This window comes from Egretta garzetta, unplaced genomic scaffold (assembly GCF_000687185.1).
Source record: "Egretta garzetta isolate BGI_Z169 unplaced genomic scaffold, ASM68718v1 scaffold511, whole genome shotgun sequence".
Taxonomy (NCBI): Eukaryota; Metazoa; Chordata; class Aves; order Pelecaniformes; family Ardeidae; genus Egretta; species Egretta garzetta.
Window position 1 is genome coordinate 1,929,042 of NW_009258554.1, and position 13,369 is coordinate 1,942,410.

General features: G+C 37.6%; 1 protein-coding gene across 2 annotated transcripts in view; it reads right to left on the reverse strand.

Annotated features, from left to right (window-relative positions):
• The window catches only part of ERC1 (ELKS/RAB6-interacting/CAST family member 1), a 291,295-nt gene that overhangs the window by 164,074 nt on the left and 113,852 nt on the right, over positions 1 to 13,369 (reverse strand). For both annotated transcript variants that reach the window (XM_009647922.2, XM_009647921.2), the window contains one exon: positions 4,893 to 5,086. In XM_009647922.2, the coding sequence (XP_009646217.1) occupies positions 4,893 to 5,086 (194 nt within the window). The remainder of the gene's footprint in view (positions 1 to 4,892; positions 5,087 to 13,369) is intronic.

The window sequence follows — 13,369 nt, forward strand, 5'->3', positions numbered from 1 at the left end:
CTTCTACTGTCCACATTTTTCAATGCTTCTAGACTACCCTATGGTTTTTAATCTTTTATTTTTCTTTACTGTTGGGAAAAAAATATTTAAGATGAGAAGCATCTTTTGGCTGTTACACATCAAAAGTTTGAAGGTTTCTTTTTGAACAGGGCATTCTTACATTCCATTTAGAAAAACTCCCCCAAATCTCTCTCTCAAAATAGCCATCATTTCTTGCTGTCCTTAGTGGGGCTGCTGGTATGTCAAAGCCAGGCACTGTCTTACTGGTTCCCAAATCAAAGTCAAGTTTCCTTCAGGAAAACAAAGGGTGGTGCCCTATGTCCTTACAAGGACTACCTATCATATATAGCAAGCATGCCAATTTAAAATAAATTTCAAGTCTGTGACTGGAACCAGGACTTCCATATATATTCACTCAGTGCTTAATTCTGAAGCAACACATACAGATATATTTACTGCCACCTCTGAAGTACATACAGAATCAGTTCTTATTTGCAGAATATACGCACACAAATATCTTTGTGTGTAAACTACCCATCTGAAGGCTGTGATGGCTGTGTCCCACATGATTAGCATAATTTTTCTTTTTTTTTCCTCTTTTTTTTTTTTATTACAGGATAGTAATTGCAGTAAAACTCAAGAATAAGGCAATACTGACCTCTATCAATGACACATTTTAGAACACTTGAGTTTTAGCTGGTTCAGGCAGAACTGATAGCAGAGATTAGAACCAAAGGTAAAGCACAGCAAGAGAATTAGAATATAAAAGCAACAGCTTCCGTCGAGTTTAAATGAGGGTGAACAGCAGCAAACCTCCTTTGGACTGTGGTCATAACCACTGTGACATAAGTTGAACGCAGAGACTGTTAGAGCTTGTACTTGACATAACTAGTTCCTGTTTGACCTAAGAAAAAAAAGCGTAATTGCAGCAGACCCAAACAACAGCAGCAGCAGCAGCCGGGCAGCCAGCAGTGACATTCCACCCCGTAGGAAACAGAAGCCTTATAGAGCACTCACTTTCCCAGGAAGTCCCACACAAACCCCCCTACGTGTTGCGGTGCAGGGACCGACACCTGGTAGGGAGGGTGCAATTTGCGGGAGGCGTGCTTTCTGAGAAAAGGCATAGTCAAAAAAACCCCCGCACGTACAAAACAACACAACTCGTGGAACCAGGACGTGACAGTATAAATGGAAAGAAAAAGCGAGGAAGGAAACAAAACACAAAATGGAAAGTTACAGAGAGACAGGAGATTGTGGAATGGCAATACAAAAAGCAAACAGTTAGTTATAAAGAAAGTGAATAACCAGACAGCTACAAAACCCTCTACACCACCACAATCCGGGGACAGAAACAAAACTTATAGGGCTGTTCACCCACAGAAGAAATGCAGACTTATGGCCCACCTTCCTGTAAGAAAAAGCAAAATCCTGCCCACAGAGAATATAAATTAATGAGCTTGTGCTTTCAATCTCATGCTGACTCTAGAGTATTTTTCAAACTTTTGCATAGCATGCACCATATTTAATACATTATTTCTAGATAGCTTTCCTCCCACTCACAGCTGAAATACAATGTCCCCCCCACCCAGTAATTGCAACAGTTACTGAAGAGTAGAAGCATTTCCCTCTATTTTAATGTGAACTGAAGGCAGCTTTGCCATCATTGAAAAGGCTTAGGAGAACAGTTTTCTGGTTTTCATTTCACCTTCCTCTCCTCCTATCTTTTATCCTTCTCTGCGCCCCATACATACCTCCCTAACAGATGACTCATTTCTTCTCTTCTACGGATGAAACCATGTTACTATTTCTCTTCCCCTGATGATGCATGGTCTAGTTGTCACATGCAACTATGATAAGGAAAAACTCCAGGGAGACTCTCTTTTGCAAAATCCTATTTTTGTTAGTACAGTTATCCTCTGAATATGACTTATTTCTTCTCATCTTGCTCTACACTGAATAGTAACGGTTCCTGATAGGCACAGCAATATTCACTTTTTTGCTTGCTGACAAATGCTTCTGAAAGCACTAGGGTTCTTTGCACAGCAGAGTTGGAACAGCTCTAAAAGCATTAGAAGTCAAGATAATCTCCAGCTCACTCTGCATGGGCCATGGTTTAGGAATGACTTTTACAAGGCAAAATTACCTATTCTCTTCAGGAAACCAAGATGCTAGCTCTAAAACATTCATGTAACCTGCCTGGATACATCAGTTCGGCCACAGAGGAATACTTTATAAACAAGCATGGTAGATAAAACCAGGACCAACCTATACATTTAATAGGCATGTTAAAATTTCTGACATGTGTAAAAACTCACAAAGAGAAAGCAAGCTTTCAAAGAACAGGGGCTTTGGGAAGCAGCTGAAAACAACTAAGGCCAAATAGAAATTTCAACAATTATTCAGAAAAAGATAAGTTAGTAGCCAAACTTCACTACAAAATACCCGAAACCTTGTATCTTTTTCTCCAGTGCTGTGATTATATTACAGTTCCACCTGAAAAATAATTTCAAGTGTTGATACTTCACTAATGCACCACACTAACCATATGCATCTTAGGTCTATAGATCTTGAAGACCTTTTCCATCTCCACTTACAGTGATTAGAGAACATGATTATTCTTAGAATTTTTTTCCCCCTTGATTTACATGGCTGTTAGCAATTACATGATAACAAAAGTATTCTTTTCTTTGACATAGCTGAAATACCTATTATAATTACTAGAAATAAAAGAAGACATATGCTACGCTATCTCAGCACTAGTAGGAAAGATGACAAGTTAAAAAGAGGACAACTATTTTTTTTGTAAGAGCAAAGATCAGGTGGTGAGGAGGAATGGATAACACTGAATAGTCAAAGTATTCACCAAATTGTTATGGGATGATTTCCAGTCATTTGGGGGTTTTATGCTTTCACTGATACAGTAAGAGTTTGGTCTATGACCGAAACAGCAAGACACTACCACTATAACATGAAAAATAATGATAATTGCTTTGCAGATCTCTAGAACTGCATCTTTTCAAATAAAAAGTTCCTTTCTAACTCTTTGAAGATTGGGTGCCAATGCTTTTATCTGTCAAAGAGAAGGAGGCTCATCTTCATTTCTCCTCTTTGTTATTTTTGCTTTGTAGACTATAAACTCTTTTGATTATAGGCCATTTATATGTGTTTGTTTAGTGTTTGACACTTCAAGTCCCAATCTTGATTGGAGTTTCTGAATGCTAATGAATGAAACCATCAGACTTGCATTAAAAGCATGCATAAGAAAATTCTCTTCCTGCCCTTCCAATCTCCTCTAGGAATCAGGTTGAGGAATGATGAATATTTCTGGCTTTCTTTTCCTAAACAGTAATTACTTCTGCACACAGAAAAAATTGAGGCACTATGAACATATTTCTTCCCCATACCTTACTTCTAATAGAAGTTTGTTGCTTATACCCTGATCCCTAGTCAACTTGCATGCCCTAAGATGATGATATGGTGAATTTCACACCCAAGATGGGCACCTCTAAGGGACTGAAAAAAATCACACAAATATGACTTGTAACTGCTATTTAAGCTTTTTCACGTCTACTAAATGCACCTACTCTATCAACCTATCGCCTGAATGTTCTGCTGAATACATCATGTATCAATAGGCTGAAAGTTATACCACTTAGAAAAATATGGGAAGACAGTTAAAAAAGGACATATCCTCACTTTTGGGCGTTCAAGCTTACACCACAGGCATAGAGAATTTTGGTTAAATAAAACAACAACTTAAAGAAAACTAACAGGATGCTGCTTACAATCACAAAGAGAGAAGAAACCCAGCTGACAAGTTGAACTGTTTCAGAGCTCCGGCACTTTCACGGAATCAAGAATGGACTCCTTAGAAAAGAGTTTTTCAAATCATTCATAGCGGCCCATAATTTCACTGTCATCAAGCCAATGAACAATAAACACTGCCATCATGCAGAACCTGAAATATTCTCTACTAATACTCCCCTAATCTTCCTGACACTAAATGCAGAACAGTTAAGTAGTGATAGGATAGAAATTAGAAAGACGATTCTGACACAAGGCAAATGGGAATAATCATATTTCCATTTTGCCGTTCCAAGTTAGTGAATCTTCATTGTGAATGGTACAGTAAACAAAAAACCCCAAACAGGTATTACTGCCTAGAAACTCCCTCTTGGCCCACTGTAAGGTGAGAAAATGACAGAAAACAGAATCTGTTTCAGATCTTTCCCAAGATCTACTATTTGTAATTGTGATACAAATGTCATGAAATCATAATAAATTATGATTTTTGCTTGGGACATTAAAGTCTAGAAAAAATACCTAATCACCCTGGATCCAACAGAAGGATGAAAATGATGAAAAGTGCTGAATCACATTTCATTTGGACAAAAGCAAATCTGTTCATTTGGCTTCACATGAGTCAAAGTCTACCAGTGTCCCTACCAGAGCAAAGAGTTTTAATGCCACCTGTCAGAAGAACATGAGTTGCTAGTACACAAGCTCTTAACAGTCACTTTTCTTATTTGTTTTTTTTGGAGAACCATGCCCAAGGCATTTATTAAATCCAAAGAACAAATTGTTTTGTTCTGTTCCAGAAATACACCACAGTGTTGGCAACTTTTCCTACCATCTCCCATCCCTTACAGCTCTATCTACCCTTCTAGTTCTATCTATATCAGCCCTACTTTTGAGCAAGCAGGTAATGAAAGCATGCAGTAAGACACCTTTTGACTTTCAATCTACCAAAATAAAGGACTGCAGGCAGAAAACCTCTAAACAGACTTTCCCAAAATAGGCACTCTAAGGTTTTTAATACAAGAAAAATGACTAAGTTATCTCTAACTTTAATCAGCTCTTTTGCTCCTCTGGTAATTTTATACCATTCTCACCTCTCCAGTTCTGCTATCTTCTTATCCTTATCATTCTTCTCATTTTCCATCTCTTTCAAGATTTCCAGAAGACGATCCACTTCAGCTTGAGCCTTGCTAGATTCTTGTTGATACCGTGTTACCTCCCTTTCCAGCTGCTGCATACGATCACTCAGCTCTGGGCTGGCCCGAGCCTCCAGTGTTGCCTCATGAGCCTGTAAGAAAAAGGTTCAAGAAAAAACCACTTTATTCACACGTATGTATTTTACAGATACTATGATGACTGCAAAATGCTATTGAGATATCTATTTAAAAATGGCAAGTGCATATGCTACTTCTAAGTATGGAGAAATACCTTCTAAGAGAAGAAAAATTTAGTTTTTTTAATTTGGCCTAAAAAATGTAAGTTATTTTTTGATCTGAAACAATCTATGTAAGAAAGAAGCAAAAATATGAAAAAAGTTAAATTTCTTGGAAAGGAAATAAAAGGAAAAGTATAAGTGGATATAAAAATTCTTAAAATACACTTCTAAACCAGTCATATGACTGTAGAGTTAGTTATCTGAGGTACTTCTAACCTCAATAATCTAGAGAAACAAATCACAGGTTAATAGCTTTCAAAAACTACATCAGTATGCAAAGTGTCAGTTATAGATTTGTACAGACGGTGCTGATATACCTTTCTAGTTATCTAAGCCATATAGACTAGGACTAACATGAGTGTGGCTACCTACTGAAAATATCTTCGCCTAGTTATCTAGGAAATAAGTTTTTTAAAAATCAGGCTATGAGGACAAAAAGCATCAGAGGACTGAGGACAAAATGACCCCAGTGAAAAGCTTTTTTTTTTTAAAATGGCTTGGTTTGTTATAAAAGTCACCAATTTATTAGTAAAATTATTTCAACAGTTCCCAAGCATATCAGAGACGAAAAAAAGCCAGTACTTAAGCTGGAGTTTAAACCTGCAGACTAAGGATGATCTTTCCATTCTCTCCCTGCCCCTCTGCTCTCAGATCTTGAACTGCTATTTGATATCAATTAAAGCTATTTCAGAATTGCTCAAATTTGCTTCAGTGAATAGCAGGTTTGGTGGAGCTATTCTGCCAACCAAGACTGCCTGCAAACTCAAGGCCTTTCCCTTCTCTGAAACAAACCTACAACAGAAAATAAGACTACAGACTTTTTCCCCCATGTGCCGCTCTGGAAAGTTGTTTTACAACCTGCCAATGTTCTGCTCCAAAGCACAGTTAAGTCTAAATCCCATAGTATAGAACTCTGTTGCTTTTAAAGGTAATTGGACAGAACTGCAGCAGCATGAACCTCAGGATTAGAAGCTTCCAAAGAACCATATAACAGCAAAAATACACTTGGCTGAATCTGTTCAGTTATTCAGTAAAATAAGACTGGAGGAAAACATCCGTTCATTGACCCCAACATTTTTGCCTTGAGGTCTCTTGTTTTTAATTAGCTCTGTTAAAGCCAAGGCCACATTCTAGTGAAATCCAGGAGAATCTCAGAGCAGACTATCCTAGGACTGAAGAAGGCCTTGATGCCTGTCTTTACTGGGACTATGACCATGAGATGGATCCGGGTTGTCCAAATACTGGAACTCTTTGTTTTCTAGGGCCTTGGCCCTGCAGCAGCCTGCCTCAGGGTTGATGCTAAACTATTTTAGTTTTCTTTGGTTTTTTTAAGCAGGAATTCCAGAAAGCTGGATAACCTGCACAGTATTTTATCCTAGAACAAAATGCCTGGTGATCCTCACATCTCCCTGGTAGACCTCAGCAGGAGTGCCCAACAACCATAGATCCTGGAAGAACAGAACCCTTTCCTGAGGCAATGTGTTTAGGAAGACTTAAAAGGCTCCACACTTCTGAGAGACTTTCAAGTGAAACCCCGCTGCTCCTCTGTCACTGAGCTCTAAGTCTGAAAATCCTGCTTCTGAGCTTCTGACTGAGACCCAGCTCCAAGCATATCCCTGGTGAGCCTGGAAGCTTTGAGAAGCCTTTTGGAGTTAGGGCTGTCTATTCTTCCAGATTCCTTACTGCCCCATAAGCACTCTGAATTATAAACCCTTGGAAAGGACTCTTGAAGGCAAGTGGAAGTCTAAGTAACGTGCTGCCAAGCTGATGCAGGCTCCAGGAGAACATTGCAGCAGTGAGGCCGATGAGTGTGTCGGTTCCATGAAGAGCTGCAGGCACCAGGGAACATACTTTGCTTTGGAAGGAGTGTGTTGGTGGGTGTTCCTGAAATGCCCGGATTGTAAATTGGGATTTCCAGCCTGTGGGAAACCTGAAATATTTGATTTCATTTCCTTTTCGACTATGCTTAAATTTCAAACAAAAACTCCATCCTTCCCTCCCAAATACTATTTTGCAGGAACTGGGAATATTGTTGGGGCGGGGGCATCTATATTCTCCTAAGAGACACTAGGTAGAGAGTTAAGTCTGGTTTTCACCAGAGGCAGAGCCCGAATTATTCCGTACTGGATTTAGGTATGTTTCCAACATCTAAAATTGTTTGTTTTAATAAATACTTCTCCAGGCTCTTTAAAGTCATCCAAAATATATAATCAGATAATCAAGAAACTTATTTTAAAAAAAGCAAAGCTAGGCTGTTAGCTTGGATTACTAAACTCTCTAATTCAAAATAACTTGTAAGACCTAATGCAATTCTACTGTCAGGACAGTCCTGATTTATATTACTCTGTGCTAATAAAAGCACCTCCACAACAACCCAAGAGACACTACTGAGAAGAGGAAATCAATTTTCTTTTTCAGAAAATTAGCCAACAAGTCAGTGTGTCTGGTTCTTATAGAAAGAAAGGGCTATTTACACGACATAAATTATTAGTTAAGACACATAACACATGTTATTTGTATATAATGCACATAAGTATGGATACTTTCACCTAACACAAAGAGAATGTTATGTGATACGGTGTAAACTGGAGACCACTTCCTGAGTTGTGAATTACTGACTGACTTCGGTCCATTTTGTGGGTTATGTACAAAATACGTGTCACATGAACATATCTAAAATCCTACTGGATTCATTTATTGTATAGGAGAGAAAACCAGTGCATTTAGAGGTTTCCCACAAACTCACATCAAGATCTGGAACAGATGAAATTGGCTACCTTCCCAATGCAACATTGTGCAAAATAATTCAGCAGTATTTTTTTTTTAACCAAAAAGAAAGTTAAACACAAATAATGAATTCCTAAATTCACAGTAAAAAAAACCAAAACAACCCCAAACCACGCCCCTCCCCCCCTACAACTTCTCCCACCAAAAGGTGTACAAAAAATTCCAAAATAAGGTAGTATTTTGGGGGAGGGGTTGGACTAGATGACCTCTAGGGGTCCCTTCCAACCCAAAACATTCTATGATTCTATGATTTCATTTTCAAAACAGAATGGCCATATAAAGTGACAGATGCGCTATGGCAGTTTCTACTGTATTAAGAGACAGTAGTATAAATAGTATAAGAAGTGCATTTTGATAGGTTCAGCTTTCAGCTCTGCTTGAGACAGTATTCCTAAATCTGCAGCCTCTTAATTTAGTTACAAACAAACATGAAAATGTGTAAAAGTATGATAAAAAAATTAAAATTGAAAAAGTTGCTTGTCTAGGGTGAAGGGAACACTGCACTTTCTCTGACAAATGATAAATAAGAAAAGGTATGTCTGTCTACACAGGCCACTGAGTTTACCTGATTACAGGCTATTTTAAACCCCTTAACTGTTACTACTGACCCTGTCATTAGCTCTCCATGTCTGTGCCAGTGTGGAGTCAAAGAGGTGAATTTAAGCTACTTTCACGACCACAAACTTGCACATTTGATTCTGCATTGATCTGCATAAGAAACACAGCCACACTTTAGCTATAAAGCAACACCTTCTTAAGCTATGTTTTTTATTAGCAAAGCTCATTTGATCAGTATTAACCTTTGCCAGTGTGAATTTAATTTCAAATTCTACGTGGTTCAGGATGTAGAATAGTTTAAGCTCACTACTCAGTTTAAGCTTACTACTCTGGATATGCTCCCAAGGTTTTTCAGAGGGACTATAAACTAAGAGGTGGTTTAACAGCTTTCTGCTTTTCTGCTCTTAGCCATCATTTCCCATCTGGAATGTGGTAAGTGATGGGGTGAGTGCTTCATGTACCTAAAGAATAAAAGAAAGAGTGATTGTTCCTCAAAGAAATGTACTATAATTTCTATTGCTTCCACAGAAAATCAGCTGACAAAGCCAACTTCTACAACTAAAACAAAGATGACCAATGTTTCACAGAAATAACCACTATTTACAGATGGAGAGAAGAGGAAGACAAAACACATTAAAAAGAATGTTCTAAGTCGATATTTCTCAAGCCAAAAAACTCTACTAAGATGAAAGGTAATCTTACACAGCTTAAAGTGTGCCAGAGGCAGTGAAGAAAACAATAGCACAGATCTAATTTAAAAGTTCTAAAATGTAAATAAAAATTCCAAATGTTATGGCTAAGATTCCAAATCAATATTCCTGAAAGATTAACTAAATCAAACAGCAAATAATTCACAGCAAACACTTTCTACTTTTACCTGTGAATTGAGACAGTAAATTCAGTTTAACATTTCACATACAAATGTTGCCAAGAACTTCTAGCCACAAAGCAGAAGTTCCCAAGAATCTGAAATCTCATTTTAATTCACCCTGCTACCTCCAAGTGTGCCTCACATCCCCTAAAAATAGTAAACGCACATAGAAATACAAAAATATGACTATTTACTGCAAAAAAGAAACACATATAACATATACAAGCAACTCAACTGATAAAATGTGTGCTGCCTTCTATCATGTCTTTATTGGTTTCAACAGAATTATAAATTTGAAAAACAACCAGACTTGCTCTTCCTTTAGTTCCAATGCTCTAAACCCCAAGTACTGCAACAGCTTTTCAAAAAGGCTGGACTGGAAGTAAAAAGCTCACTGTATTCGCTGATATACTATGCACCAGTAAACTTGAGTCAGTCACAAAGAGTTATTTTTTATCTCATTACTGAAAAAAAACTTTTAAATGGTTAGTCTCTGTTAATGTGACTGTAAATTTTTAACACTGAATAAGCAAGTATTTGGTTGGAATCATTTAATAAAGAAGGCTGAAAGCCTAAATAAGAGGAAGATGCCTTGAGAGGACCCATTACTGAAAAAAAATTATGTCTTCAGAAAGATAAAAGTTCCCATAGTTATTATTAAACATTTACAATTTACTCTTTGGAATTTACACCAACACAAAGTGTACAAAGACAGAAGGGAAATGCCCCAATGATGGCTGTCCCTGTGAGCGTACCTCAACCCCCTTACCTATGCCTCCTCTGAACCAGGCTTTACTCATCTGACCACAGGCTACTGTATCACAGAAACAGCGCTTCATTCAATGCACAGAAGGGAATTAACTCACATAATGAGCAGTATTTGGTTTTTTTGATACTCAGGGTATGGCTCTATGCCTTATTTATTCTAAATTACACAAATGACACTAAAAAAAGAAAATCAATCCCAATTTTCTTTCTATCATACTAATCACGACTGTAGGCTATTTCTTGGCAAACAGTAGCTAACATCACTTCTCACCACCACCAGTGGGAAATGAGGATGCATTATTATACCTGTTGTGCAGGTGAAAAGCTGAGATGCAGAAATATCCTGCCTTGTTCTCTTAATGCCTTCCTACAAATAAAAATCATCTAATTTCTCTAGATGATTATCACCTTCCTTAAGTAACTCTGGCTCATTCTTTGAGCATTTTTCACACAATACTGAAAACTGCAAGACTCTGGCAGACAAAAATTTAGTTGTTATAAGAACTACCTCACAATGAAAAATGAGAAAGGCTACGCAGTGTTGCATTGGCCACTTCCTAGATATTGTATATTTAATTTTTCAAAAGGAATGTTATCTTAACAAGGCTTCTGGAAGGGGTAGAGTAGGTAAGTTTTAATTTTTTGGGTAGAAGAAAATCAGGGGAAAAAGCTCTCCAACTTTCCACTGCATGAGATGATGCTGACATCGTCATGAACCATCAACAAGTCTGAAACTTTAAAAGCCACTCCACAGCCTCTTGTACCTTATACTCTATGTTGACCATATCATACTGGGGAATAAAACACACAGTTTGTTCCCACATTTTGTATTTTCTAACTTCAGAGTAATGGCGAGTCTCAGAAATTTTGCATGCTATTGAAGATTTCATACTGCCTATTTGCACCAAGTACAATCCTTTTGTACCATATCTCATTTCCCCAACCTTTTATCAATATTACTTAGCCAGGTTCAAATTCCACTCCTCTTATTCAGGCAGATTCCCCTAATCTGCCAGATCTCCTTATCCTTTTCCTACCACTTTTTTTTCAGGTTTGGGGGGCTTTTTTTTGCACAGTGAGTTCTACCCACCAACACCTGTAGCCCCATGTCTCCTGCCCATATGCAACCTTCTCCTCATACCATGTCTTTCCCAAGTCCCAGGTTCAGTACAATGTTTTCTGGTAATTCAATCTACTCGTTCCCCCAGCAAAATCCAATCTGTTTTTCTCTTCCCAATGGCTAACTTTCAGTACTGGCTTCCAATCCCAATAGATTATTTGTCCTGATCTGTTCTGCACACCGAGATGCTGATTCTTGCTTCTGCTGGTTTTGTATCAAGGAGCTGCTTGGAACCAGTATGGTATTCGGTGAGAAGTCTACTTAGCATTGCTGCTGCCTGCTCAGATGAGCAGACCTAGAAGAGGCTGTGGCAATGGAGACAGTGGGAAGGTCTTCTTCCCTCTCCAGGATGGGGTATAACCAGCACAGGTGGAATATTTGGGAAGTTTCATTACTAAATCTGTCTCTCTCCTGAGCATGTAGAACTACACAATGCCTTTAACCTTTAGCCAATTTAGATAGATTTAAACAGGGGCAGCAAAAATATCTGGTACATAAAAAAATTACTAGTGTTAAAAAAAAAAAAGATTAAACCCAACATATTTCTGTATTTTGTTCCTGAAAACAGTAAGCTCTTATGGCTGAGATATTCTTTCTAAAAAGACACAAACCCAAACAAAATCTCAGACTGAATCAAACAACATGAGAAGCTTCAGCTAAAAGCTTTAAAAAGTTTTGCAAAACCATAAACGATTGATAAAAGAATCTATTTAATAGGATGCATTAAACAAGTTTAGTAACAGACTGTACCAGTGTAATCTACAGGTTTGGAGGGTGGCAAATTATTTTAAAGTGGAGGAATGTATCAATTTACCACAGAAGTCTGGAGTCTGCTTGTCATACCTGAACACACAATACCTTTGGGGAAAAAAAAGTATTCTCTGACATGAAATACTAAATGATGAAATCCTTCAAATGCCATATCCACTAATCTTACATCCTTTAAGAAAGTAAGAGGGTTTTTTTTCTAATCTTTGTGCACCACATACCTTAGAATATTTATAAATTACTGTTTTTACATATAATAAATAACTCAAAATGCAGCGTAGGAGTTTTTATGCCCTAGTTGACTATTCGCTGTTATTTCTGATAGTCATAACAAAATACTTTTCCCTATTGCACACACAACTTTTCCCAAATCTAGTCCCATAAATGCACTGTATTATCTGCTCTATTAAAATATTTTCTAAAACGGGATGTCACAAAAACTGAATTATTAAAAGCACCGGGAATTTTCTGACCTTCAGACAATGATTGTCAGGATAGACAGCTACATTTACCCTGAACACTGACATGAGTAACACAGATATCAACCTTGTGAAAGATTCATAACACATTTTTTTATGCATACAGTCACAAAAGAAATCTCTGATGAAAAACACCTTGGATTACGTAATTTACAGTGTCAAGATACTATTATACAAACACTCCTTGAAAGGAGTGCTCTTTGACATCGAACAGAAGGCTGGTAATAGGATCCAAAATTAAACTGACATAGCACTAAGCGAGCCTAATGGCTACACAAGTTTTGAAGCAACCTTTTACTTGCTGTAACTTAATTATTATTTCTAATGTGCTGCTGCACATGGTGTTATAGAATACTTTCACGCAAGATGCTTGATTTGCATGGAAATTCTACAGTCTTCCTCTGAAATGTATGGACAATGGAGATGAAAGAAAAGCTACAGGAAACTTCAAGCAACTGCAGCAAAGGGAAACAAAAACATTGGCACAATATTAAGCTGTCCAAACGATAATGAAGTTAGACCAATGCAGCCAAAAAGTAAAAACACGTTAGAAGGCTTTTTTGAGCATGACGGATCAGATATACCATAGCATTTTGTTTGTATCCATACTATCCATAGCCACTACTAAAGTAATTCACCAATATACTATCTGTTGGCCCAAACATAAAAGCACAGGTGAATACACATGCAACACACAAAAATAAATGTCATTGGCAATAGCTTCTCAGTTTGCCAGGGAACTTACTGGCTTGGATGGATGGCTCAATAAAACTTCAGGGTGCTAA